Raw genomic sequence first — 27,515 nt, 5'->3', positions numbered from 1 at the left:
ACAAGCTTTACCAGTTCTTTTTCAAAGTCAAGTGCCATTTACTATTTATCTTCTAGTGTAGTAGGAGTTGTGAGAAGAATAAAAATGATCACCACTTTCTGTCATGATCCCCCAAGAACAAGAGTTCAATCTGCCCAACTTGTAAAAGACTTTAAATATCCATGGGAACTAAGGAGCAGGCTAAACAACATCCTGATCCCTCAACTATTTATTGTAGTAGTCACGTATTTCTTAAATATTTAAGTACCAATTTGATTAGGTTCCTAAATTCTATCACTGATAATGTTTTTGAGTGTTATGCTCCTGACCCAATTTTTTTTGTAAACCCTATGACTTTTATAGTTAGATTTTTGGTGACATTTAGAAACTCATATCATATTATAGCAGAACTTAATATGTTTGAGAGGGAAAACAAGATAAGAGAATAAAGAATCAAATTTCCATCTACAATCCTTTTCTTATTCCCCTCAAAGTGAAAATAATTTCTCTCAGAAAGGGGAGGACCAAATTCTAAAGATATCTATACATGTCTCCCATGAGATTCTTCTACTCAAATATTCTAAAGGATGTTATCTCCTCAATTTCAAGGCAAACTTCAGCCATACAGATCACAATTCATCTGTGCTTGCCTATTCTCTGACATTGTCCATGGCTTCCCTTATGTATGCTGTAGGGTGGGGTCTGCCTTGAGGCTTCCTATTTCCTTCTGATATATTAGTAAAGAATATGAAAAGTTTTAACTAACAATCTTGCATAGTTAACCATATCTCTTTTCTACTCTTTATTAAGTGAATGAAATGATTTTTTAAAAATTAAAAACAAAAAGTTTCTCAAATATTTTTTCTCAGCCAATTTGACCAATTTATATATTGTTTCATATCATTCAAATTTTTGTTTTTGTTTTGTTTTGTTTTACAAGACCTATACAGTTTGGGCTAATTTTTATAATTACTCTATATTTCTGCAACTGAAAAAATTTTCCTAACTCTGGCTATTTGCCTGTGGGTTTACTCCATAGTCCTACTCTACATTCAGAACAACAAATCTGTAAGACCCAGGCCTTTTCATCTCTACTGTGATTGTACACTCCTGAACTGATATTACAATCTCAAGTTTAAAAATAATTCACTGTTTCTCCATAGATTTTTTGATCAATACTACATGAGGATTCCATTCCTCAATCTTAAGTATTTGTTTCAGAAATTTAAAATATACAGCATCTTCTATTTTACCACATTTTCTAGTTTCCATTACAACTTGAAATGTGCTAGCAGGCAACTGATTTGGTTATGGCCTTGACAGAATCCTCATTTATTAGATTAGTTGTTTGGGGGAATATGTTGTTTTTCAGTCTTTTAGTTTTTTATATTTTGTTGTTTGTTTTCTTATGCAGTAATTTACTTGTGTTTTAAACATTCTAATTTTCAAATAGTCTTTTTTCATAAGATATTCCTCTAGCATTAAGCTATTAATTCTTCTCTCAAATATTTAATCTAGAACTTTAATTTATTTTCATATTCTCTCAAGAGATCTTATTTTGTTTATAACATCATTTTCTAACTCTTGCTTCATTTCTTTCAGAAATCCTAGTTGCCCTTTGACCAAACTATGTTTCCATTTAAGGATTTGTTGTAGATGTTATGAACTGGTTTCCTTGTAGGTTTATCTTAGATATTGCTGGTTCCATAATATTTATTTAATTTCATTGTCTTTTGCTTGATTATTCATTAAGACGCTGGGTTAGGACTAATCTCTGAGTCCTTCTAGAAGAACGATAGGATCTTATTTAGTCCTTATCTGAATTATCTTTATTACCTATATTAACTTTGTTCTCAAAGATCTCCAGACACTGGGGTCTTTGTTTTTTAAGGATCTCAGAAGCATTTCAAGCTAACAAGCTGCTTTCAGTGCCATTAGAAGTCTGATCTAAAATATGGCCTGATTGCAACAATTTTCCAATTTGACCTTTGCACACTTTGGACATAGGTTTAGGATCTGAGTGACTCTGAAGCAGGCCTATTTCTGGTTAATGTTATACTAGACAGTTGCTGGCCCTAACCTCTCCCAATTCCCAGAGGTTCTACTGGTTCAGCACTGTAGAACTACAGGCTCAATCAACAAGTATCTATTAAATAACTGCTAAATATTAGTCACTGAGGATACAAGTACAAAAAATTGAATTGCCTCTTCCTTCCTTACCTAAATGTTCATGGTAGTTATGACAAGGACATATAAAAAATATATGCAGGACAAATACAGAGTTAATAAATGCAAACATATACGAAGTCACTCAATATAATGCAATTTGAAATGGAGGGATTAATATTATGAAGAATCATGAATGGCTTCATGAAGAAGATGGTACTTGTGTTATGTCTTAAAGGAGAGAGTCTTTATGAGATAAAGCTAAGAAGTGAGTTTATTTCAGTTATTCAGTATAGCATGTGCAAAGTCATAGAAAGATGAATTAATTGGGATGATTAGAGAAAATGAAAGGAGACTAATTTGGCTGAATGAAAGGAGGGAAATTAATGTCCAGTAAAGCTGGATATATAGGTTGGGCCCAGGAAGAACAGAGCAATTCATTTTGTCCTAAAAGTAAGAAATAATCCCTGAAGTTGGCTGAATAAGAGAGTCACGTAGCCAGATATGTGTTTAAGAAAAATTACTTTGGTAGATGTATATAGGAAATACTGAATAATGAGAGATTGGAGGAATAAAGATCAATTAGGAAATGACCATAATAATCCAGAAAATTATGTGGATTCCTTATCCAGCAAAGTAAATGGAGAGCTCAGATAAATAGAATAAAGAGGAAAATTCAGATGGCAACAAGTAGTGTCATGAAAATGAAGAAAGAGAGCAACCATAGTCAAACACATTAAATGTAACAGAAATGTTAAAAAGAATAAAAAGTGAAAAAGTCCATCAGATTTGGAAATTGAGAAATCATCGATAACTTTAGAAAGAATCATTTTTGTTGAGTGATAACGCTGGAAACAAGAATGCAAAGGGGTTAAAAGTTACAATAGAAGAAATAGAGGAATCATTTCTCCACAAACTAAACTCCACAAAGTTGTGGATAACTTTTTCAAGAAGATATAAAATGATAACTTGAGAGGATAGAGTCTCAAATATTTTTTCTCAGCCAATTTGACCAATTTATATATTGTTTCATATCATTCAAATTTTTGTTTTTGTTTTGTTTTGTTTTACAAGACCTATACAGTTTGGGCTAATTTTTATAATTACTCTACATTTCTGCAACTGAAAAAATTTTCCTAACTCTGGCTATTTGCCTGTGGGTTTACTCCATAGTCCTACTCTACATTCAGAACAACAAATCTGTAAGACCCAGGCCTTTTCGTCTCTACTGTGATTGTACACTCCTGAACTGATATTACAATCTCAAGTTTAAAAATAATTCACTGTTTCTCCATAGATTTTTTGATCAATACTACATGAGGATTCCATTCCTCAATCTTAAGTATTTGTTTCAGAAATTTAAAATATACAACATCTTCTATTTTACCACATTTTCTAGTTTCCATTACAACTTGAAATGTGCTAGCAGGCAACTGATTTGGTTATGGCCTTGACAGAATCCTCATTTATTAGATTAGTTGTTTGGGGGAATATGTTGTTTTTCAGTCTTTTAGTTTTTTATATTTTGTTGTTTGTTTTCTTATGCAGTAATTTACTTGTGTTTTAAACATTCCAATTTTCAAATAGTCTTTTTTCATAAGATATTCCTCTAGCATTAAGCTATTAATTCTTCTCTCAAATATTTAATCTAGAACTTTAATTTATTTTCATATTCTCTCAAGAGATCTTATTTTGTTTATAACATCATTTTCTAACTCTTCCTTCATTTCTTTCAGAAATTCTAGTTGCCCTTTGACCAAACTATGTTTCCATTTAAGGATTTGTTGTAGATGTTATGAACTGGTTTCCTTGTAGGTTTATCTTAGATATTGCTGGTTCCATAATATTTATTTAATTTCATTGTCTTTTGCTTGATTATTCATTAAGACGCTGGGTTAGGACTAATCTCTGAGTCCTTCTAGAAGGACGATAGGATCTTATTTAGTCCTTATCTGAATTATCTTTATTACCTATATTAACTTTGTTCTCAAAGATCTCCAGACACTGGGGTCTTTGTTTTTTAAGGATCTCAGAAGCATTTCAAGCTAACAAGCTGCTTTCAGTGCCATTAGAAGTCTGATCTAAAATATGGCCTGATTGCAACAATTTTCCAATTTGACCTTTGCACACTTTGGACATAGGTTTAGGATCTGAGTGACTCTGAAGCAGGCCTATTTCTGGTTAATGTTATACTAGACAGTTGCTGGCCCTAACCTCTCCCAATTCCCAGAGGTTCTACTGGTTCAGCACTGTAGAACTACAGGCTCAATCAACAAGTATCTATTAAATAACTGCTAAATATTAGTCACTGAGGATACAAGTACAAAAAATTGAATTGCCTCTTCCTTCCTTACCTAAATGTTCATGGTAGTTATGACAAGGACATATAAAAAAATATATGCAGGACAAATACAGAGTTAATAAATTCAAACATATACAAAGTCACTCAATATAATACAATTTGAAATGGAGGGATTAATATTATATAATATATTCTTCTCCTCCAAGATTTTTCTGCCCAATCTGTAACATAGAAAAACATTAGTTCTGGGCAGGAAGAATTGTCAGTATTTTCTTCTCCCAAACCATAGATGGTGCTAAACTTTAGATAAGTATCTGTGATTCCATATTGTTGCATTTGTTTCTGTAGGATATGCTACTATATATAAGTTTGAAGTAGCTAAACCTAGTATACACACACACACACACACACACACACACACACACACATACACATATATATTATATAAATTTCTTTTGAAGGTATTATTCTTTAAGGGATTTTGAAGAGATCAGTCAAGCTATTATCTTTCAGTATAGGAAACCAATATATAGGCTCCTGAAGCCTGAGGTTAATGGAATCACTGATATGTATTACTTAAACCCTAACACACAATAAAGGCACACTAGCTATAGAATATGTTAATTTGATGATAAATTGATCAACATCAAAATAGAAATTCCCTGACTATCATAAATAGAAATGACCTCTTCTTTTCAACTCTCCTCTTCTACAATTGGTATTTACCCCATTAGTGTTCTGTATTCTTAGTTTTCATATCTTACCTTATCTTACTTGTAAGCTCTGTAGGATCAAAACCCTCCTTTCATAAACTCAGTGTTGAAAAGGACTCAGAGATCATCTTGTACAACCTGTACTTAAGCAAAAATGTCCTCTAAAACATAGCTTGTTCTCCCACACTTACTTTTACGTTACTTTGGAATCCTCCATTGTTCTTATATAGTAGGAACAATATAAACATGTTAGTTAAGATGGTCTCCAATATTCCCTTAATTAAAAAAAAAGAAAAATATATCATGGCTTAATTAATTCTCTTACTACAGGACTTTGTGCCTCTGTATCAAGACTTTGAGAATTTTTTTACAAGGAACCTATATATGAGAATCAGAGATAACTGGAATCGACCAATCTGCAGTGTACCAGGGCCTACATTTGATATGATGGAACGAGTGACAGATGATTACAACTGGACATTTAGGTGAGTTAGTCTGGAAACATTGAGAGAAATCCTCAATTAAGGAGTTTGAAAGAAAATCCTTTTCCTTGCTATACACATACACATACACATACAACATTAAACAAAAGAAGATTGAACCAGCTGTTCTGCTTTCAAGTCAGTTCATTCTCTCTTTTCCATATGTGGTCTATGGATAGTTTACTATGATTAAATAATCTACAGCACCTTGATTTATACTGAAATTGAAATTATTCCTATGTCTATATGTACTATATGTACTGGTTTCAGGAAACAAATCCATCCATGCATTCTCATCTAAGATTCCAATGATGGTCATAATTAAATCTCTTTAAAGATTATTTTGATTGTAAAATTATTGTTAATGATTATTAAAGATTATAAGCACATTCAGGAAAATTTAAGAGCTAGGTATTAATTCTTTTTTTGCATAGAGGGTACTTTTTGTTGAGTCTCTTGCTAAATTTTAATTATAGCATCACTTTACCCACCATTGGAATGCAACATATTGTGGCAAAAAGAGAGTTTAGGGGAAAAGAAAGAAAAAGGAGCAACTATTTTTTAAATGATACTCTGATTCATAATTGCAATGATTCCAAGTTTGAAATGGTCCAGAATTTGAATGTTGCCATATTTATCTGTTCCTGAAATGAAATGATTACCTTTCCCCCCCTGCTCTGTCATTTATCCACTTTAGGTTTACTGGAAAAATTATCCAGGATGTCATTAATATGGGTTCTTACAATTATCTCGGCTTTGCAGAAAATAGTCATGAAAGTTTGACAACAGTAAGGAATGCATTAAAGAAATATGGAGTGGGTGTATGCAGCAGCAGACAGGAAATGGGTATGTACAACTTAAAATATGAGTCAATAATCTATTGCCTCTTGTCATCTTAATGTCCCACATCTACTTCAGAGTTGTGAGAATCATAAGCAAATATGCTTTCACAATGCAAAATACCATGCAAATAGACAAATTATTGTTTATGTTTTTTTAATAGTTTAGAGTAATAAAGTACAAAAAAAGCAGAATTTCTCTGTCATTTTCACTTTTAAATAAAATAGCCTGTCTTATTAAGAGTTAAATATGTATAGAGGCAATTCCAGAACCTTTTACTATATTTATTGTTGTTAATAATAACAAATTTGCACAGCATTTTATAGTTTTTCATGTGATTTCAGTTATCATATGAATATCATCACTAAAAAATATATAATATTTTAATCCCTTCCTACTATACTCTGCAATCCAGTCAAACTCACCTTCTCTATTTTTCACATGTGAGAGTAATATAAACCATATTCCATCTCCATAACTTGGTGCTGACATTCCCTTGCCTGGAATGTACTTTCTCTTCACCCCCATTTCAAAGATTTCTTTTTCTTCCTTTCAGATAGAGCATCCAAATTACCTTATATATAAAGCCTTTCTTGATTCTCTCAGATGCTAGTGTCTTCCCTCTCAAAATCTGTAATATTTAATTCATTTGAATTTATTTGTATTTACATTTATATATATACATGCACCTACTGTTTCCATTAGATGCAAGCTCCTTATGGATAATCATTTATTAAATATTTGTCAACTAATTGCTTTAAGATTTGCAAAACAATTTATATATTGTTTCATATCATTCAAATTTTTGTTTTTGTTTTGTTTTGTTTTACAAGACAATTAGAGTTAATTGACCTAGTCCAGGGTCACACAGATAGGAAGTATTAAGTGTCTGAAGCCAGATTTAAACTCAGGTCCTTGTGATTCCAGGGTCAATGCTCTATCTAATACACCATCTACCTGTCCCACATCATTCAATTTTCAAAACAATATTCTTAATATAGCCAAGAGAGGTGTTATTTTATGTAGATGGGTAAACTGAGGATTTATATGTTAAGTAACTCCCATATAATTGATAAATGAATGACAAAATAAAGATGATATTTCAAAATCTTCAAATTTTAGTCCATCTATTTCAACACTTGCCCCATTAATAACACTCATGATAAAACACTCATAACACAATGCCTTTGTGATGTATTTATTGAATAGTCTAGAAAGGTTCAGGTTTATCCATGAACCCAGGTATAGCCTGTAAGGGATTTATTAGATTAATGAATATGAAACTCATGCATAAACCTTGATGTTAAAGATTATTGACTATAAGGATTTCAATAGGTGAAGTAATCAAAGGCAGTGAGGTGATCCAATTTAGAACATTCTGGCTTTGGAATCAGGAAGGTTCATTTTTATGAGTTCAAATCCAGTTTCAGATACTAGTATGTGACACTTGGCAAGTCACTGAATCCTGTTTGCTTCAGTTCTTTCTGTCTGTAAAATGAACTAAGAGAAGAAAATGTCAAACTACCCCATTATCTTTGCAAAGAAAACCAAAAAATGTCTTTCTCACAAAGAGTAAGACATGACTAAAAGTGAATGAACAACATTATTCAAAAGTATACAATACATACCAACTAAAACTAAGTTATATAACTATGATACAGATAAAATGTGCACTTTAATGGGCACCACTGAGTGAAAAAGAGAGCAAAACCATGTTTATTCTATTTATTTTTCCACTGGCTTAATGTCATTTCCCATAACATTCCCAGAATTTAATGTATTTTATACTAATTCAGTTAATTCTCCAAATGGCCACAAAGTTCTTGGCAATAAGTCATGCATTTAAAAACCAGTACAATTATAGCATTAACATAGAGTCTATATATATATATATACACATATATATGTATATACATATACACATATACATATATCATAATATGAAACTCTATAATGTTACTATTACTGATCAGACTTGTTTGAATAAATATATCTCCAATATGAGTTTAGTCAAACTGCCAATAATAACTTTTAGCACACTATCTCAATATTCCATTTCAATTTATTTCTCCTCCTCCTAATCTATTAAAGTATATTCAATATTTTCTAAACTAAAATTTGGCAAACCCATTGAAAAGTTGGTTCTTTTCATTTTAAATTCCTACTAGAACAGAGTAGATTTTGAAGATTAAAAAGTAGGCAATTATTCTGCTTGTCACCACTAAGTAAATGTCTTTCCAAACTCATTTTATTAATCACTCTCCAGGATTCTGAGATCCAGTTAAACTTGCCTCTACATTTCCTGTCTCTCTGCCTTTGTACTAGTCATGCTTTCTCACCTCTTCCTTCAAGATACAACTCAAGCTTTCTCACCTCTTCCTTCAAGATACAACTCAAGCACCACTGTCTATATAAAGCTTTTCCTGATTTTCTTAACAATTTCTTCTCAAACTCCCTTGTATTTAATTATTTTGCATTTATTTTTACATTATCTTTATATTTTTTCATATTTAAGGTGTCCCAAAAATTTTAGTGCAGTTTTAAGTTAGAATAGCTTTGGGAACTATTCTAATTTAAAACTGCTCTAAGATTTTGGGGTTTTATTATATTCCTCAAAGTTTCAAGAAATATTATTTCATGGAATATTTGGTCATCACATATTGTAGTATTAATGATAATCATTTGCTAAAAAAAACACTATGAAAAATTATCAGTTTACAAATCATCAATTGCCAAGAACAAAATGGTAAATAATTTCTATGAAGAACCAGATAAGACTTGCCAAATTAAATAAGTATTCTCTAATGTCTGGTGACTTTTAACCTAAATGTGGGGAAAAAAGATATGAAGAAATATGTGGAAAAATATGGCTCTAGAAGGGAAAAAAAGAGAGACTAAAGAATTGTAGCTTATACTAAAGTCATATTCATCTCTATATCATGAACATTTTTCTCTATAAAAAAAGACTTGATAGGCAATGGACATATAAACCACCAATAACATAATAGCAAATGAAAATGACTGCATTTTAATGGGCAGGAAAAGATTCATAATGGATGTGGAACTTATTTCTGAATCATCTGTCTATGCACTAACTGTCCTAAGATCACGATTCCTAATAAACAAGAAGAAAGATGAATCATGAGAACAAGATTTGGTATACAATTAATAGTATTTAATCCATAAAAGACCCTAGTCAATAAACATTCTACTTACTTGCCAGAAACAAGTGTCTGGCAAATTCAATGCTGAATTAAGATATAAACTTATTTGTAAAATCTTATGAAGAAGTATGATAGTCAATTATGAACAACATCATCTCACAAAGTTGAAAAAGTAATGTAGGGCAAATATAAGAAAGCTTGGCAAGATATAAACTAAGCAGATTCATGTGAATGACATTCAAGAATGAAAATAAAAAAGAGAATTGTAAAACAAAACAAGAAAATGAAAAAAAATTGCCAAAAAATAAAAATACAACAAACTGCTTTTTTCTATCAAGGACAGTGAAACTACCACATTTGGAACCTAATGAAAAAAGAATAAAGACAAAAAAGCTATATTATTAGATCATGTATTCACTGAGGCTATCTGTACTTAAAGTGCTATAATTGTGAGCACATTGAAAGACCAATACATAAGATACCTGAGGGAGTTGAGATATTAAAAGCCCTGAGTAAAAAAGCCCTGACATCCCCCCAAAAAATAACTAAGAACACCCACAACGGATATATATACCTACTTTCCCATCTATTAAAAATCTTTGAGGGCTCATCTATACATGAATTGAGAGAGTCACTGATGACATTACTAGTAAGGAATAAACAGGCCTTTACAAAGAACATTCCACGAGAATCCATATCTTTATATCTTTACCATCTCACAACTAACTGAAAGGTATAGAGAATATCATATCTCATTGTGCTTATGAACAAAAATGCATTCAACTTAGTAGAACAAAATCCCTTATAGACTCTTGTAGTACAAGCTGTCTCCTATTTAAGTATCATTTAGAATTCCCCAGAGATATAAAAAGACAATCATCGATGCCCATCAATTGGAGAATGGCTGGGTAAATTGTGGTATATGAATGTTATGGAATATTATTGTTCTGTAAGAAATGACCAGCAGGATGAATACAGAGAGGACTGGCGAGACTTACATGAACTGATGCTAAGTGAAATGAGCAGAACTAGAAGATCATTATACACTTCAACAACGATATTGTATGAGGACATATTTTGATGGAAGTGGATTTCTTTGACAAAGAGACCTGAGTTTCAATTGATAAATGACGGACAGAAGCAGCTACACCCAAAGAAAGAACACTGGGAAACGAATGTGAACTATCTGCGTTTTTGTTTTTCTTCCCAGGTTATTTATACCTTCTGAATCCAATTCTTCCTGTGCAACAAGAGAACTGTTCAGTTCTGCAAACATATATTGTATTTAGGATATACTGCAACATATCCAACATATATAGGACTGCTTGCCATCTAGGGGAGGGGGTGGAGGGAGGGAGGGGAAAAATCGGAACAGAAATGAGTGCAAGGGATAATGTTGTAAAAAAAATTACCCTGGCATGGATTCTGTCAATATAAAGTAATTATTAAATAAAAATTTAAAAAAAAGACAATCATCCTATTCAATAACCTTCTGATAATGCATATCAGGGGAGATATAAAACAGAGATGTATGCATGATAAAAATATCATCTCTGTGACAGAAGAGCCAAAATGCATAATCCAATTCGAGGAAGGATTCTTCATTAATGGTGAAGTCGTCTAGGCGTTTCTGTTTTGGATGACATTTCTATCAATTCCCAAAATATAGCAGAACCATTCTGAAATATCTGAATTTATTCAAAGAAGTTTGGGCTTTCTATCTACACAATGCATGAAAAGTATCTATTGCTACTGATTTCAATATACACTTGAGCATGTCCAAGATTTTATCAGGGATAGACAATAAATACTGTGAGCTAAACCCAAAGTTGAAGAGAGTGATCTAAATTACTTTTGGGAAAGCTGCAAAGCACTTTTATTAACACTCAAGTTTTCCATAAAAGCAAAAGACTCATATTTTCAAAACAAACATTTTACTAGTGATACTTTATGGCATTGAGACCTGGAATATCACCTCCTTTAAAGAACAAAAATTAAGCATTACTCAGAGGACAAAGGAAAGAATATGAGTAGGCTGTAACATATAAATATATAAACAACATAAAATTCTAACAAATAGAAGTAGTAACATCAAGAAATTGTATAACAGAAAAGATAGGCTAGTCACATGGCATAATCAGAGTCCATATATCACTGTGTGAGAAGAAAATGTTGTGACCTTTTGGGAGGACAAAGATGAGAGTCATATAATCAATAAATAAATATTTATTAAGTCCCTACTATATACCAGACACTGTATCAAGTGTTAGGAATACAAAAAGGGAAAACATATTCCCTGTATCAAGAAGCTTACAATATAATGAGGGAAATAACATACATGTATATGTATGTACAGCAATATATATATGAATATATATACACATTTAGATACATAAACACAGAGAATGAATAAGTAGAGATGGATTACTATCTTCATCATAGTAGAGAATTCCTAAATCTATGAGATTAAATATCTACTTGAGTATTTGAGTATATAAAAGTACTTTAAAAACTATGTTACTACATAAAATATATTTTGTTTATGTTGTTATTCTTCTCCAATTCTAAATATTACATTGCCTTGTCTTATGACTCCAGACTATGTTATTATTATTATCATTTTTTTGGGCAAGGAAATTAGGGTTAAGTGACTTGCCCAGGGTCACATAGCTAGGAAATATTAGGAGTTTTAGATTGGATTTGAACTCAAGTCCTCCTGACTCCAGGACTAGTATTCTATCTAGCTGCTCCTAAGCTATGTTATAATGAAATAAATTATACATTGAGGCTTTAAGCAAATTCACTATGAAAACACAAAGTAGCAGGAGGCCATTGTGTTACTCTAGAAGTTTGTTATCAATGCTATTCACAGCATGGCATGCCAATGCTTATCTTGTTGTACATAAACTAAAATATACTAGCAGGTATAAATACCATGTTCAGGTGAAAGCTTCTGAAGCTGTGGGTCACGACCCCATATGGGGTCACATAACTGAATGTGGAAGCCACACAAAAAATTTGACAAAAGTAAAAGGTTTCTTAACACAGTGACCAAAAATTTATTCAAAATCAAATATGTCATGAATTCAGAGTGTTTCTGGAAACACTTGCCTCTGTTGCACCATGTAACTTCATTGCCACCTTGGTTTGGAACACATAATATGCGCATAAGGATGAACACTGCCAGAAATATCTTGGTTCAGATTCAAGATGTGGTTACATAAAAATTTCTCAGGCAAAAAATGGTCACAAATCGAAAAAGTTTAAGAAGCTCTGATGTAGGTAATCTCAGCCTATATGAACCAAGGACAAAAAAAAGTTATTTAGGTTTTCAACATGTGATCACACTTAAGTGAAGAGATTAAAATTTCTTTGCCTCATAACTGTAATCAAATCAGAAAAATTTATAATCCAATCCCATTCCATTAACAATAGAGACACCTGGCTTTAGGATAAATGGATTTTTATTTTGTCCATTTTGGCTGCATACTTTGGTTAATTTGGATGATTAGCAAAATGCCAGCATATTTGATATTGTGAAGATGTAGTCCAATTATGGCAGAGATATCATAATGATTATGATCATCTATGCAAAGTAAAATGTACAAGAGGAGCAAATACCTAGATAATCCATGAAAAAAATGAAACATATAACTGAGGAAAATAATTATATCTTCTTTAAATTAATAAAAGGTAACACATCCTAGTCGACTGACAGCTGGTCTCAAAGCCATGAAGATTCAGGTTCAAGTCCTCCATCTGACATACATTGTCAGATTTATGATCCTAACCAAAATACTTAATCTTTTAGTGATCTAAAAATCCTAAGACTAGAAGTGGCAAAAGTGTTTACATAAATTGGTAGAGGGCGTTTTCTTACACAGGAATTTTCAATACCAATGAAATTACAGGTCAAATACTTATCCTTCAAAAAATCAAAAATTTCACTTCTCTATTTTGCATGTCTTAAAACATCCTCTAAATATTACAGTGCAACATCCAATTCTGATGACATCTTGTTAACAGTGACAGATTGTTTTTTACTTTTTCAAGATGTTTTTAATTCTCTAGCATTTTCCTTTCTTTCAAGGCTTTTGCTCTCCATAATAACCTTGGAAGCATGGTGTGGTTTTGTAGTAGCATTGTCATATCTGCATTTATATTACAGTAAAACATAAGTGTATTGTGCCATGCCATGGGGAATAAATATCTGAGATAACAAATTTCTGTGACTCAAGTGAAGCACTGGTACCAAGACATATAACTTCAAATGTTAGGATATTTTTCACCTTTGGGAAGGTTTTTATGTTTTATTCTCATTGATCACTATTAAGAGAAATTTATAAAGACACCATAATGTCCTATTGTACACAATATTTTTAATAATATCTTTTTATTTTCAAAATACATACAGATAGTTTTCAAAATTCATCCTTGAAAAACCTTGTGCTAAAAAAATTTTCTCCTTCCTTTCCCCCCACTCCATTCCATTGATAGCAAATAATTCAATATATGTCAAATATGTGCAATTCTTCTCTAAATATTTCCACATTTATCATCTACACAAGAAAAATTGGATCAAAAAGGAAAAAATAGAAAGAAAACAAAAGTAAGGAAACATCAACAAAAAAGGGTAAAAATACTATGTTATGATCCACATTCAGTCCCCACAGTTGTCTCTGGATGCAGATGGCTCTCTCCATCACAAGTCTATTCAAATTAGCCTGAATCCCCTCATTGTCGGAAAGAGCCATGTCCATCAGAATTGATCATCACATAATCTTCATATCACTGTGTACAATGTTCTTTTGGTTCTACTTACTTCATTTAGCATCAGTTTGTGTAAGTCTCCCCAGGCTTCTCTGAAATCATTCTGCTGATCATTTCTTATAGAACAAATAATATTCCATTACATTCATATATCATAACGTATTCAGCCATTCTCCAACTGATGGGCTTAATTTCCAGTTCCTTGCCACTACAAAAAATGGCTTCCACAAATATTTTTTTTTCACATGTGGGTCCTTTTCCCTTTTTTATGATCTCTATGGGATACAAGTCCAATAGAAATACTGCTGAATCAAAGAGGATGCACAGTTTGATAACTCTGTGCTTAGTTCTAAATTGTTCTCCCGAATGATTGGATTAATTCACAACTCCACCAACAATGTATTAAGGTCCCAGTTTTCCCATATCCCCTCCAACATTTATCATTTTCTTTTCCTATCATCTTAGCCAATCTGAGAGGTGTGTATGTAATATTTAAGGAAGGATGTGATAAGCTAGAATGCACACACAGGACTTCAATATGCTATGTTGAAATAGCTTGAGTTAATGATACATGGGTAGTAATAAAGGAACTGAGAAAAATGATCTTTGAAGTTATTTCCAATACTTAATCTAAACCTTATGTTTAGAAACGCATTTGGGAAGATGGCTATTTTCAAGAAACTGAAGAGCTGTCATATCAAAAAGCTCAGATTTGTTCTATTTCAATGAATGAAAACTATAAAGATAGAATTTAGGTTTGATTTCAGGGAAACATCCTAATAATCAGAGTTGCCACCAAATGAAAAGGACTGCCTTCAGAAGTAATGGGTTGCCTTCTCTATACTATTCAAAGAAAAATTGAATAATCCTTTATTAGTGTGTTATAGAGGGCATTCTTATTTAGTTATATGTTGGACTAAGTGGCCACCAAGGTTTTTCCAATTAGATTTCTATAATGCATCAGTTTTTCTAGTTTCAGTTTAAAAATTTGCATCCAAGTATCTTTTGCCATTATACAGACTGTCCTCCATATTTAGAATTCATTCCTTCCTCATCTCTGCATCATGAAATTGCTAGCTCCCTTCAAAGTTCATGTCCAATTTTAGCACCTACAGAAGACTTTTCTGGTTCTACTCCTTCCCCCATGATGTGCCTCTTCTATCCCAATAACCTCATCAAGATTTTTGGAACACTAACTTTGTCATCCGGTGTATTAAATGTTAGTTCTCCCTCCTAATTTGTAGCATTTGCATATTAGATAAACATATCTTATTTACTTTTATCCAAATATTGATAAAATATATTAAACAACAAATAATCAAGCACAAATTCCTGGTGTATTCCATTAAAACTAGCCTTCCAAATTGAAAATAGTTTAGCATAACACACAAATATATTAAGAGTAATATTTTAACCTACTTTGTCACTCTATGTGCTAAATAATATTTATTCATTAATACTTATATAAATAGATATAAATACAAAAATATTTTGTATCTTTTATATCTTCTTGCCTATTACATACTATTATTTCACCTTTTTGGACACAATCAAAATTTTAAGATAGAGCAAAATAATAGGAGACAATGATAAACTATTCTCAGTTGTCTCAAAGTAAACCATAAAGCAGCTATATTATAGTATTTAGAGAGCAAATGAACTTTTTTTGGAATTCAAAATGCACACTACAAACCTGTCAATCAGATACGGAGAAATCTAAAATCCTTTAATACATATATGTTGTTTCTATATGTTCCTTTCAAATGAAAAATGTAACATATTTTATTATTCTTCCTTAGGTAATATTGATAAACATGAAGAATTGGAGAACCTGGTAGCCCAGTTTTTGGGAGTAGAAGCTGCTATGGTGTTTGGAATGGGTTTTGCTACCAACTCAATGAATATTCCAGCATTGGTTGGAAAAGTAAGAATTCATATGGTGCATTATTATTTTGAAGAAATATAGCTTTTACTACTTTTAGCAATACTAATATGATTTCCATTCTATGAGAATAGTGGGCCCATTTACTCCTTTAGTAAATATAGCTGGTCATAAAAATGACTTTTGTTTCCAAATTATCAGAGTACAAAACTGTTGGCTTCTATCTGGGTGATGTCAGCAATAAATAACAAAACTTTACGCAATCTTCCATGCCTCTAAACCATGGTATAAATTGCCTAGCTAAGCAAAAGACTTTAAAAAATGGTGGCAAATAACCGGAAACTAAGGAGGTGTCTATAAATTTGGGAGTAGCATAAAATATAGCAGATGAATTTAATGAAAAAGTACTTCCTGTCTCATAAGAAATAATGAAAGGAATGATTTCTAAGAAACCAAGACAACTTATATGAGCTGTTACAAGGTGAAGTGAAGAGAGCCAGGAGAATAATTTATAGAATTTTTAAAACATTGTTTAAAAAAAAATCAATTCTGAAAGATGTAAGAATTGTGATCATGCAATGACCAATCACAATTCTAAAGGACGATAACAAAGATTACCTACCACCAGAGAGGTGATACTCAGTATGCCAAATGAGAGAGTCATTTTTGTTTTTGCTTTTTATGTAAAAATATATTGGGATGATTTCTAAGAAACCAAGACAACTTATATGAGCTGTTACAAGGTGAAGTGAAGAGAGCCAGGAGAATAATTTATAGAATTTTTAAAACATTGTGTAAAAAAAAAATCAATTCTGAAAGATGTAAGAATTGTGATCATGCAATGACCAATCACAATTCTAAAGGACAATAACAAAGATTACCTACCACCAGAGAGGTGATACTCAGTATGCCAAATGAGAGAGTCATTTTTGGTTTTGTTTTTTATGTAAAAATATATTATTTTAATAGCAAAATATGACAGAACTATTCCTCATTCAATATCCAATTATTTTACATAGCAAATATCTGTGGAAATAAAACTAGTTCTCAATTTAGAGTGATTTTTCCTTATGATTTTTTTTAATTTAATAATAGCTTTTTATTTTCAAAATAAATGCAAAAATACTTTTCAACATTCACCCTTGAAAAATCTTGTGTTCTAAATTTTTCTCCCTCTCCTAGACAGCAAGTAATTCAATATAGGTTAAACATGTGCACTTTTTCTAAACATAGTTTCACATTTAGAGTGATACATTTTTGGACATGGTCACTATGGAAATTTATTTTGCTTTACTTTGTATATTTATCACAGAGATTCTTTTTTCCTTTCTCAGTGGGGGAAGAAAAATGGCAATTAAATAAATGCTTATTGATTAGAAAATAAATGTTAATCTTAAAATTTTTATTTTGTAATCAGTCATCTACAAATATTAACTTTAGCCAGAAAATTGGCCCATCCCTCTTAACGGGGGACAGACTGACAAAGCTTTGCCATATTCTAATGCTTCACCAGAAAATGATTCTTTATCTTAAAAACATGTTTATCTGTTAAGTGTTAAGACTGATAAACTCCCAAGAATACTCTGCAAGAATATATTTGAGATCAGAACTGGGCAAGATATCAATGAGCCCTAGAAAAGCCTTATAAAATATACTTTCTATGTTTCTGTCCACTGGAGGCTTTAAGACTTCACTGCAAAAGAAGAAAATGGACATCACAAAATAAATACTATGATGCAGAAAGCAAAATTTTCTGCTAAAAGCATGTGCATCTCAGAAACTACCATCTCCTAATCCTGGCCATACTAAAGACTTCACAAAATAAAGTTTTATTGGTACATGATTCAGAGTAACACACAATAAGTAGATCCTAAGGGGGAAAAGCTTTCTAAAATACTCTATTACTAAATGAGCATACCCAGAAGTATGGACAAAGAAAATTTTGGAAAAGATAGAATTCCTCAAGATACTCTTGTCAAATATTTTGGGCAAATACCAACTATTCTTGACAGAGATAAAGGAGTTAACTCAGAAGATGAGTTTCAATTTTTCCCAATTTCTGTGTAGAATAACAAGAAGACAAAAGTATACATAACTTTCACTAAAGCTGTATTAGGTTTTCATATTATTAATAATCATAGAAGTTTAACATTTAAAAGCTCTCTTAAAAAGATTATTCCCATTATCTAAGGCATAGTCTTCCCCTTAAAACATTCCAAAGAATTTAGCTTAATGTTAAAAATCTCTAGAGAAAGGACATTACAACCTTCTTAGATAATTTAATATAATTTTAAAGAGCTCTTTCTAAATCTGTTTAATTCTTCATGTTGCAGCTTAAAGGTACTGTTTACTGAGGTCATCATTATTGCCTTTACAACATAAGTCAGAAGAATCCTAAAATGTGTCACAACTGTCATTCATGTACTTGAAATATTATCTAGGTAAATCAGCTTATTTTAAGATTATCTGTACTCAAAGTCTTGCCCACAAAGACATTCAAGTCAGTTGGTGGTCTTTATTATGATGGACTGATTTGAGCCCTGATGCACTTAAATTTAGAAAGCCAATGTTCTAGTACCAACTCTGCCACTCAGTAATTGTATCATTCCAGAGCAAGTAACTTAACCCCCTGTGGGCCTTGGTTTCCTATCAACAAAATGAGAAAGCTGACCTAAAAGATTTTTAATGGTTCTTTCAAATTTAATGGTCTATGAGTTAATGGGATTTGGCTATCTTTGTCAATGATGTTTTTCCCCTCACTAAAGGTATTCAAGCAAAAGATGAATGAATGATAGAAGGCTCTTGTTCAAGCCTGGATTGGAGTAGATGGCTTCCAAAGCTTCTTCCAAATATATTTTTTTATCTTGTTCCTGCTTGGTAATATCATGTTGATCATGTAATTGTTTTTACCTTTCTTCACAGGGTTGTCTGATTTTAAGTGATGAATTAAATCATGCCTCTATTGTTCTTGGAGCAAGACTTTCAAGAGCAACAATATGGACCTACAAACACAACAGTAAGTACAAAAGGAATCATGCAAACTAAAATATGGCCAACAGACATGTCCTTGGACACAGAATTTTGTTTAGCCTCAGGAAGTTTTATATTTTTCAGTTCTTTCCAAAAATAGACTGAAAAAATTGAGTAGTTACAGGCTGTAAATCTGAAACTTCAGCTGCTACAACTGCCTTGAGGCTCCATGGTAACCTCAAAGCTGAAGTACCTTAAGCTTCCAGACTTACATGTTACATAAATAAGTACCACAGTTGTTGTCATCAGTCATCTTGTGGCAATGTGCTGAAGGAATTTTCTCTTAAGACCACATTTTAATTGTCCAATGCTATAAATCTTCCTGAACTCTTACTAGGAATTGGAAAATTGTTGATGTTTGTGAAATTTTTATGATACAATACAAAAGAAAATATGTTCTTACTTGTCATATACTACTAAGAATATATATATATATAAAACAGCTAGGTGGCTCAGTGGATAGAGCACTAGCCCCAAAGTCAGGAGGACCTGAGTTCAAATCTGATCTCAGACACTTAACACTTCCTAGCTGTGTGACCCTAGACAAGTCACTAAACTTCAATCTTAACTCCAATTGCTTCAGCAAAAAAAAAAAGAAGAAGAAGAAGAAGAAGAAGAAGAAGGATATATACATCGATGTATCTGTATGTATATGTACATCTCAATATACATATATTCAAATGAACATAGTTAGGCTAAGGGTACACTGTTTATAATGTGACAGAGTCCTATTTCTTCTTTGGATTGTTGTAAGCAGGGAATGTGATGTAGCAGAAATAGTAGGAGTTAAGGGTTCTCAACATTTTGTCCTGGTTCTATCCCTAACCTACCTGCTCAAGCTCCATCTCTCTGAGTCTTGGATTCCTTATGTATAAATGATAGTTCAATAAATGAGCTCTGAGATTTGTTTCAAATGAGATTCTATGAAATTTTAATATTTTCCACATGTATCCAGTCCTAATTACGTTCCCAACCAATACATACTTCTGAATTTCCCTTTTTGTTCTCTCCTTTTCCTTTACTTCCTTCATCCTTTTCTGTCCTTTAACTTTCTTGGCCTCTCTCTAACTCCACTGCCATGAAAAGCAACTCAAGAGAGATACAGGTGATTCAAAAGTTAAAAAATAAAGGAAAAAAAGCTCAGAATTTTTCCTAAGTCAGACATCAAAAAAAAAAAATAAGTAATATTTTAATAAGATTGAAAGTACATATGTCAATAAATCCTTGGTCATTATGAATTAGGTGAAAGATTGTTGCCTAAATAGAAAGTCGGTTTGGTTCATGACCAAATCAATTTCTTTTGTAAAAGTTGCTCCACACCTGCTCAAATACCAAGAAGCAGCCACAGTAGTTAGAGGATACACTTTGAGTCAGAAAGTCCTTTCTTACTAGCTATATGTCGGGAAAGTAACAACTTGTATCTTGCCTCAAGTTTATCATCCATAAACTGAGAATAATAATAGAATTAACTTCACTGTTAAGAGAATGAAATGAGATATTTATAATGTGCTTTTCAAACTTTACAATTCTAAGTAAATATTAGCTATTAACATTAAATACATATATAACCACAGGGGGGGGGGACTTTCTACTAACCTTTTTAACCTGGAAATTTTATACATTTTAAGACAATGAAATATTAACATCAATCAACTCTCAGTACTCACAACAATCTAATAGAGGTAACAGCCCACAAATATGATCCATGAAGAAATTCAATTGCCACCTACAAAACAAAATCAAACATTTATTTTCAATTCATTGTTTAGTTTTATCAAATGAAGTAGTTGGTAGATTGTTGCCCCCCAAAGATTTCATTTTTACCACATTTTGTAAATAGAAAGTTTATCATCAATATCTAATAAATCCATTATCATTTTATTATAGTATTCCCTTTACCAATGCAGAATGGAATTCATTTGTACTTTCTTATCCTAGGTGATTCCCATCCATATTTTACACAGCTCTTCTACAGAGGATGTATCCAATGCACTCAAAACTTTCTTCTAATTCTCTTAATAGTTTAGTGATATTCCTTTGTAGTACTCAGACCATCTACCTACAAAATCCTCACTCTGATTACATTCCTGGTCCTTCTACATGTGTCTGATAATGTCTTTTATATTATTCTGCAAACTAAACTCATCACTGGTAATACCCAGCAGCCTACTAATACTTACAATGCATTTTTCCATTATTTTAGGAATCACCTGAAATTTTGTTTCTTCTGTGATCATACTGTTCTATAATTGATACCCACACCTAGTATAATCAGGAAGATATCAGTGTTTAAAGGAAAATATTTGTGATAAAAGGCCACATATAAGATCCCTCCATGTGCTATAAAATTTCATAAATTTGAATCAGTCAAATCCATCTTTCTATTCAAATCTGGATTTATATTATTAACCATCATCAACAATTTGTATTTATTATAGGTTACAACTTTTGGCATAAGAGCAAAAAACACTGTGATAAGATACATTCTAGGCTCTCAAAAAAGACAGGATATATGCATATAACATATGCAGAATAGTAAATGAGGAGTGTAGGCAATAAGTACTATAGGAAAACTCAGAGACAGCAAAAGAAAAGAGAAAAGAGGTCATCGAAAGGAGATGATTATGATTGATAGCAAGGAGATAAAAGAATATGCCAATGAGAACCAAAGAACATTACAATACTCCATAGTTTAGTAGAATGACAAAAGACAGATTCTAATCTTGAGGAAGCCATTTTGTACTTTGAGCTACCTCATTCTACCTGAAGCAGTTACTTGGCATAGTAGATAGAGTGTTGGACCTGGAGGAAAACCTAAATTCAAATCCAGCTTCAGACATACACTAGCTGTGTGATGTTAGGCAAATCACCTAACCTTAGTCTACCTAAATTTTCTAATCTATAAAATAAGTACACTGAATTTGCAAAGTGTTATAAGGTTCAAAGATATAATATTTGTAAAGCATTCTTTAAACAAGGTGCACATAAACTCTAGTTATTGTTATTATTGGGAATATATAGGTTTCTTTGTCTTTTTTGCATAGAAGCCATTTCTGGGCTTTCATGTGGCTAATAATTTCCACTGATGTCATAAAGTATTTTGAGAATATTTGAGGATGAACCACACAATGAATCAGAACTTTAAGAGTACATGGTACCCTATAGAAACCTAAAGTAATTAGCAGACATTTGAAATCTTCAGTGTACTTAATTGAGTCAGATAGTCCAAACTCATGAAAGAAGTGGGAATGCTATGAACCATTTGCCAGGAATATATTTTGTAAAATATATCTAATTATTGATGGAATTCATCATCTATAAGTAGACTAAATTATTTTGTGCAATTAGATCTTATCCTAAAATATGAAAAAGAAATTCATTGTGCTTTGTGCAATGGTACTATAGGTTTTCTAATGACATAACTGACTTCAGTTTTCTGTTGTTTAATTTTACTTCAGTTACTCTATACATAATCTCTAGCCTTGTTTTAAGTTCCCACATCTTATTTTTTCTTCTCCCAACATTTAAGCTTTTAAACTTCTTTGTATTTATTCCTGGAACAACTCTAAGACAATCATCCTTCTCAAGGTGTCATGAGGATTAACATAATACTGGTACAAGTACTTTAATAAACATTATTATTAAAAATCCCTTGCAGATGTTAACATGTGCTTGTTGCAACTGTAGAATCCCATCAGGACTCAAAAATATAAACTGTAATCTCCTGAATTACTAGGGCTCTCTAACTCAAACACTGAAGCTTTGTGTAACAAGTGCCTGAGATCCAGCTATGAAACTGACCAGAAACCAACCTTGGTTGGAGTATGCAAGCCTTGTGAAGATATGGATATTTTCCATCTCTGACTTGTATAATTCAAAGATGTCATCTAATTCATCCTCCTTACAAGAAGAATACTCTTTGTGCTAACAGAATAAAAACACAGAGAGTTTCGGGGGGGGGCAGAGAATGGGATTTTGAGGGAGGGAAAAGGTTAATATTCAAATAAAAATAAAATACACACCTGGAAACTCTCATTATGGGTTAAAAACTTCCCCTATAATATTTTTTAAATTCATTTATTGCACTAAATACAAAATAAAAAAAAAAGAATAGAAAAAAGAAAGACAGAAAAGGAAATTGTTTTTTTTTTAAAAAAAGACAAAATAGAATGTCATATGCCCAGCAGAATAAAGGATTCAAAATAAATAATAATAAATTTCCATTTCAAGAAAGCATATAATGATAGAATTTATATTCATGAGTATTCATTTTTGCTTTATTCAACTCTGCCCCGATCTTTCTTTTGAGCTACCTAATTACTGATGTCAATTTTAAACATATTTCCATGTAAAAAAACATAAGCAATTTGATCATGTTAAGTTCCTCGAAATTAATCTTTGATATTGGCTCTCTTATTTGTTAAATTTTCTATTAAGTTCAGGTTTGGTTAAGAGAAAGTCACCAAAATTTGCAAATTCATTGAATGTCCTTTTTTTTCTTTCAATATTATACATAATTTTGCTGAACATGATATTTTTGGCCATAGGCCTAGTTCTTTTGATTACTGGTATATATTATTCTAGGACCTAAGGTCTTTTATTATGACTGCTAATAAGTCCTACATAAATCTAACTACAGCTCCAGCATATCTGAATTGTTTTTTTTCTTGTTTCTTGCAAATTTTTCTCTCTGATCTGGGTTTTTTTAAATTTGGTAATAATATTCCTATGTGTTTTTCACAAAGGATCTCTTCAATGTAGTGATTGGTGGATTTTTTTTTCTATCTCTACATTCCCTTCATGTTTTATCACTCCAGGATAATTTTCTTGGATTATTTTTTGCATTATTGTGTCAGGGCTTTCAAGTAGTCCTATTATTCTTATATTTTCTCTTCTTGATCTGTTCTCTGTTGTTTTCTTATAAGATGTTTCACATTCTGTTCTATTTTTTCATTCTTTATATTTCCTTTTGTTATTTCTTGGTCTTTGATAGCTTCACTGCTTTGTCTTACCCAGTTCTAATTTTCAAAGAATGGTTTTCTTCTTTAAGACTATATCTCCTTTTCCAGTTGGTTGACTTTTTTTTTCATAATCTTCTTGTGTTTCTTGGATGGTTTTTATTTTTACTTTTTTAGTTTTCCTCAATCTCTTTCATTTGATTTTTGAAGTCTATTTTTGAGATCTATAAATTATTTCTAGCAGGGAAGCATATCCATTACTCGTTGGGGTAAAAGAAGCTTTTTTTTTTTTTTTTTTTTTTGCTTCAGTGACCTCTTCTGAAGATAAACTCCAATCTTCCCTGTTCTCATAGTAAGTTTCTATGGTTGTGTTCTTCTTTTTTGCCAGTTCATTTTTTCGAATGAGAAATATTAGTTTAAGCACCTTTAATCATGCAGTAAGTAGGGGGGAAATGCCTCTAGCTTCACTTCAGCTCTCCTCCCTGACCTGGAACCCCAAAATAAGGGCTCCACTCTCCTCCAAGTGCCAGCAAGCAGTTGTGTTGCTGCCTGAGCTGAGGCTCAGGCAAAACCCAGCTACCCATGGGGTCCCCACTTGTGTTTCTGGTGGAGCTAGATCTGAGATATTTGTATTTCACATTGGTTAATCCCCGCTTGGGGTCTTTCTTCTGATCTTCTTGGATTATCCCAATAGGACCTCTGTTCTGACTCAAGTCTTCTTGGCTTTTGCTTTTCCATGTTCACCCTGAGGTGCAGATTTATTCTGTTTGTAGGGTAAATGTGGACAACTTGAAATTTACTTATTTATTCCACCATCTTCTCAGAATCTTCCTTTCCCTATAATTTAAGCTACTGAAATTTCTCTCCCTTCCCTCTGAAATATTCAGAAACATCAGAGCAATTAACATTCTTATTTTAATACCCTATCACTAGAAATTTTTTAAGAAAAATAATGAATGTAGTTTGGGCAGCATTCTTTGAAACATAACTAAGTAATAATCGAAATTTTTCCTGATTTCTTTGAGGTATATAACTAATAGCAATATTTCTAGGTCAAAAAATAAGCAGACCAAACTGATGCATAGTTCCAAAATGCTTTCCAGAATGGAGAGACCAATTCATAACAGTTTATTAGGCTAACTTTGTCTTCATGTGGTCCAAAAACTGACATATTCTTTTTTATTGTCAAATTCTGATAAGTGTGAAGTGGAACTTATAAGGTGTTTTAATCTATATTTTTCCTAATAATTATTGATTTGGAGCATTTTATTTCCATTTTGCAACTGGTAGCTTGAATTTCTACCTTTGAGAACTTCCTGTCCACATATACATATATATGTATGGGTGTGCACATGTATATGTGCGCATGTACACATGTGTGGTGCATGGTTTTATGCACACATGTTTACATATGTACATGTATTTCCACATATGTGCATGTGCACTGATATGTACATGCATATCTATGTCAAAGGGATTGATAGAAAACAACATGTGCCAGTAAAGTCAAACATCACCACCATTATCTTGACTGTCATTTCTCCTCAAATCCTGACAGGGGCAAACCCAAGACAGCTATTCTCAAGAACTTGGGGAATAACAAAGCTTCAAGCCCACTGCCCTCAGACACCATCTTATGAAAATGCAGCCTAAAAATTTCTTCAGGAGCCCCAGAAAATAAAACTTCTTATACTTTAACATAAAAAGATATAATTTTATCAGTGGAAATTACAATTAAGAAGTAGAATTACTGTTTACCTTGCACTGCACCCTAAGGATTATGGGAGTCCTGACATAACCAAAACCACTCATAATTTCTGATCTTTTTCATATGATGTCACACCTTTCTTACTATTATTTGATTTGACATTGTTCTATCCATATTCATTAGATATTGGTCTATAACATTCTTTCTCAGTTTTCTTTCTTTCTGGTTTAGTTATTATACCAATGTTTAAATCCAAAAATGTTTGATAGTGATGAGGTTGGGTACCAGATGATGAGGTTCACAGTAGCAATTCCTAGCTCAAAATAGGAGGCACAAGTGCAGAATTCACAATGGCTTTCTCTTTGCTGAATGGAATCTTTAATTTACCAAGGGATTGCCAAGAAAATGAAGAGGTAAAATAGACAACAGGAGTTGTGAGCATATGAAGCAAATAAAGAGGTTTTAACAGTTAACAATGGAAAAGACAAGTTTCCCAATAGAACTCATAATTAATCAGGAGAAAGGGGCTATGCCATGAGGTAGGAGTATGTCATTAACTGGCCTGCTATATCCATAAAAGAGTTTAGCACCCTAAAAGAGTTAGCTATACTATATATATATATATATGTATATATATATATATATATATATATATATATATATATAGAGAGAGAGAGAGAGAGAGAGAGAGAGAGAGAGAGAGAGAGAGAGAGAGAGAAACATGAGGCATGGACGAAAAGGGGAGAAGAAAGACACCAAGAAGCAGAGCACCTTAATAGTCTAACCCCAATAGGGATTCATCAAAGGTAGGCCATGGGCAGATTAATAGGGGAAATTTAAATTTAAAATATAACTTGGCTTTCTAATAAGATACGGTAAAGGTGGGGATTCCAAAGGGGTGGGACTACAAAGCTGAGCTGATCTCTATCAGTGCCCTTACCTGTTTGCCTTAAAGAGTATTATAAACTTATCAATACTTCAGGTTTTCTCTGCCAGCCTCCTTCTGAGTAGTATTAGTTTATTTTGCTTCTAACTAATCGCTGCTCCTTCTCACCTTCTAGCCTATCCATTTGCCAGATAAGTTTAATGTATTGCTATGTCAGACCCTGTGTGAGCATTTGTATATATGTGTTTTACCCTACTTTATCTGGCTTTGATGAAAGTAAAGTCTATTGATAACTATTCCTCTTATTCCTTCCTTTCATGTTTGTATATTCTTTATTTTTTACATCCCTATTATATAACACAGTAAATACTCTTGATTTCCTCTTCATTCTTCCATAGTATGTTCCTTTTTCCATCCCTTTTCTTTCTTCTCTTAAAATCATCAAAACAGAGGAAAGCCACACTAAGGCCCTTTGTTTTAACTTTTTCCATGACCCTTTAAGATATTAGAGTTCAAAAGAAGCACCTGTTTCTTCTCTCCTATTAAAAATGAACCATCAATGAATTGTCTCTTTCAAATGTACAAACATAATCACCTTTCTATGTATTTCTTGATGAGGTCTTCTGCAGGTCAGA

The 27,515-nt window shown here is 32.2% G+C and overlaps 1 protein-coding gene across 1 annotated transcript in view; it reads left to right on the top strand.

The window, feature by feature from the left end:
- SPTLC3 (serine palmitoyltransferase long chain base subunit 3) overlaps nucleotides 1–27,515 on the top strand; it is a 203,896-nt gene that overhangs the window by 65,275 nt on the left and 111,106 nt on the right. Inside the window, exons 3-6 of the mRNA XM_051975913.1 lie at nucleotides 5,491–5,645; nucleotides 6,340–6,488; nucleotides 16,216–16,340; nucleotides 19,221–19,314. Of these exons, the coding sequence (XP_051831873.1) occupies nucleotides 5,491–5,645; nucleotides 6,340–6,488; nucleotides 16,216–16,340; nucleotides 19,221–19,314 (523 nt within the window). The remainder of the gene's footprint in view (nucleotides 1–5,490; nucleotides 5,646–6,339; nucleotides 6,489–16,215; nucleotides 16,341–19,220; nucleotides 19,315–27,515) is intronic.

This window comes from Antechinus flavipes, chromosome 2 (assembly GCF_016432865.1).
Source record: "Antechinus flavipes isolate AdamAnt ecotype Samford, QLD, Australia chromosome 2, AdamAnt_v2, whole genome shotgun sequence".
In the NCBI taxonomy this organism is placed as follows: Eukaryota; Metazoa; Chordata; class Mammalia; order Dasyuromorphia; family Dasyuridae; genus Antechinus; species Antechinus flavipes.
This window is presented reverse-complemented; position numbering and strand designations above follow the sequence as displayed.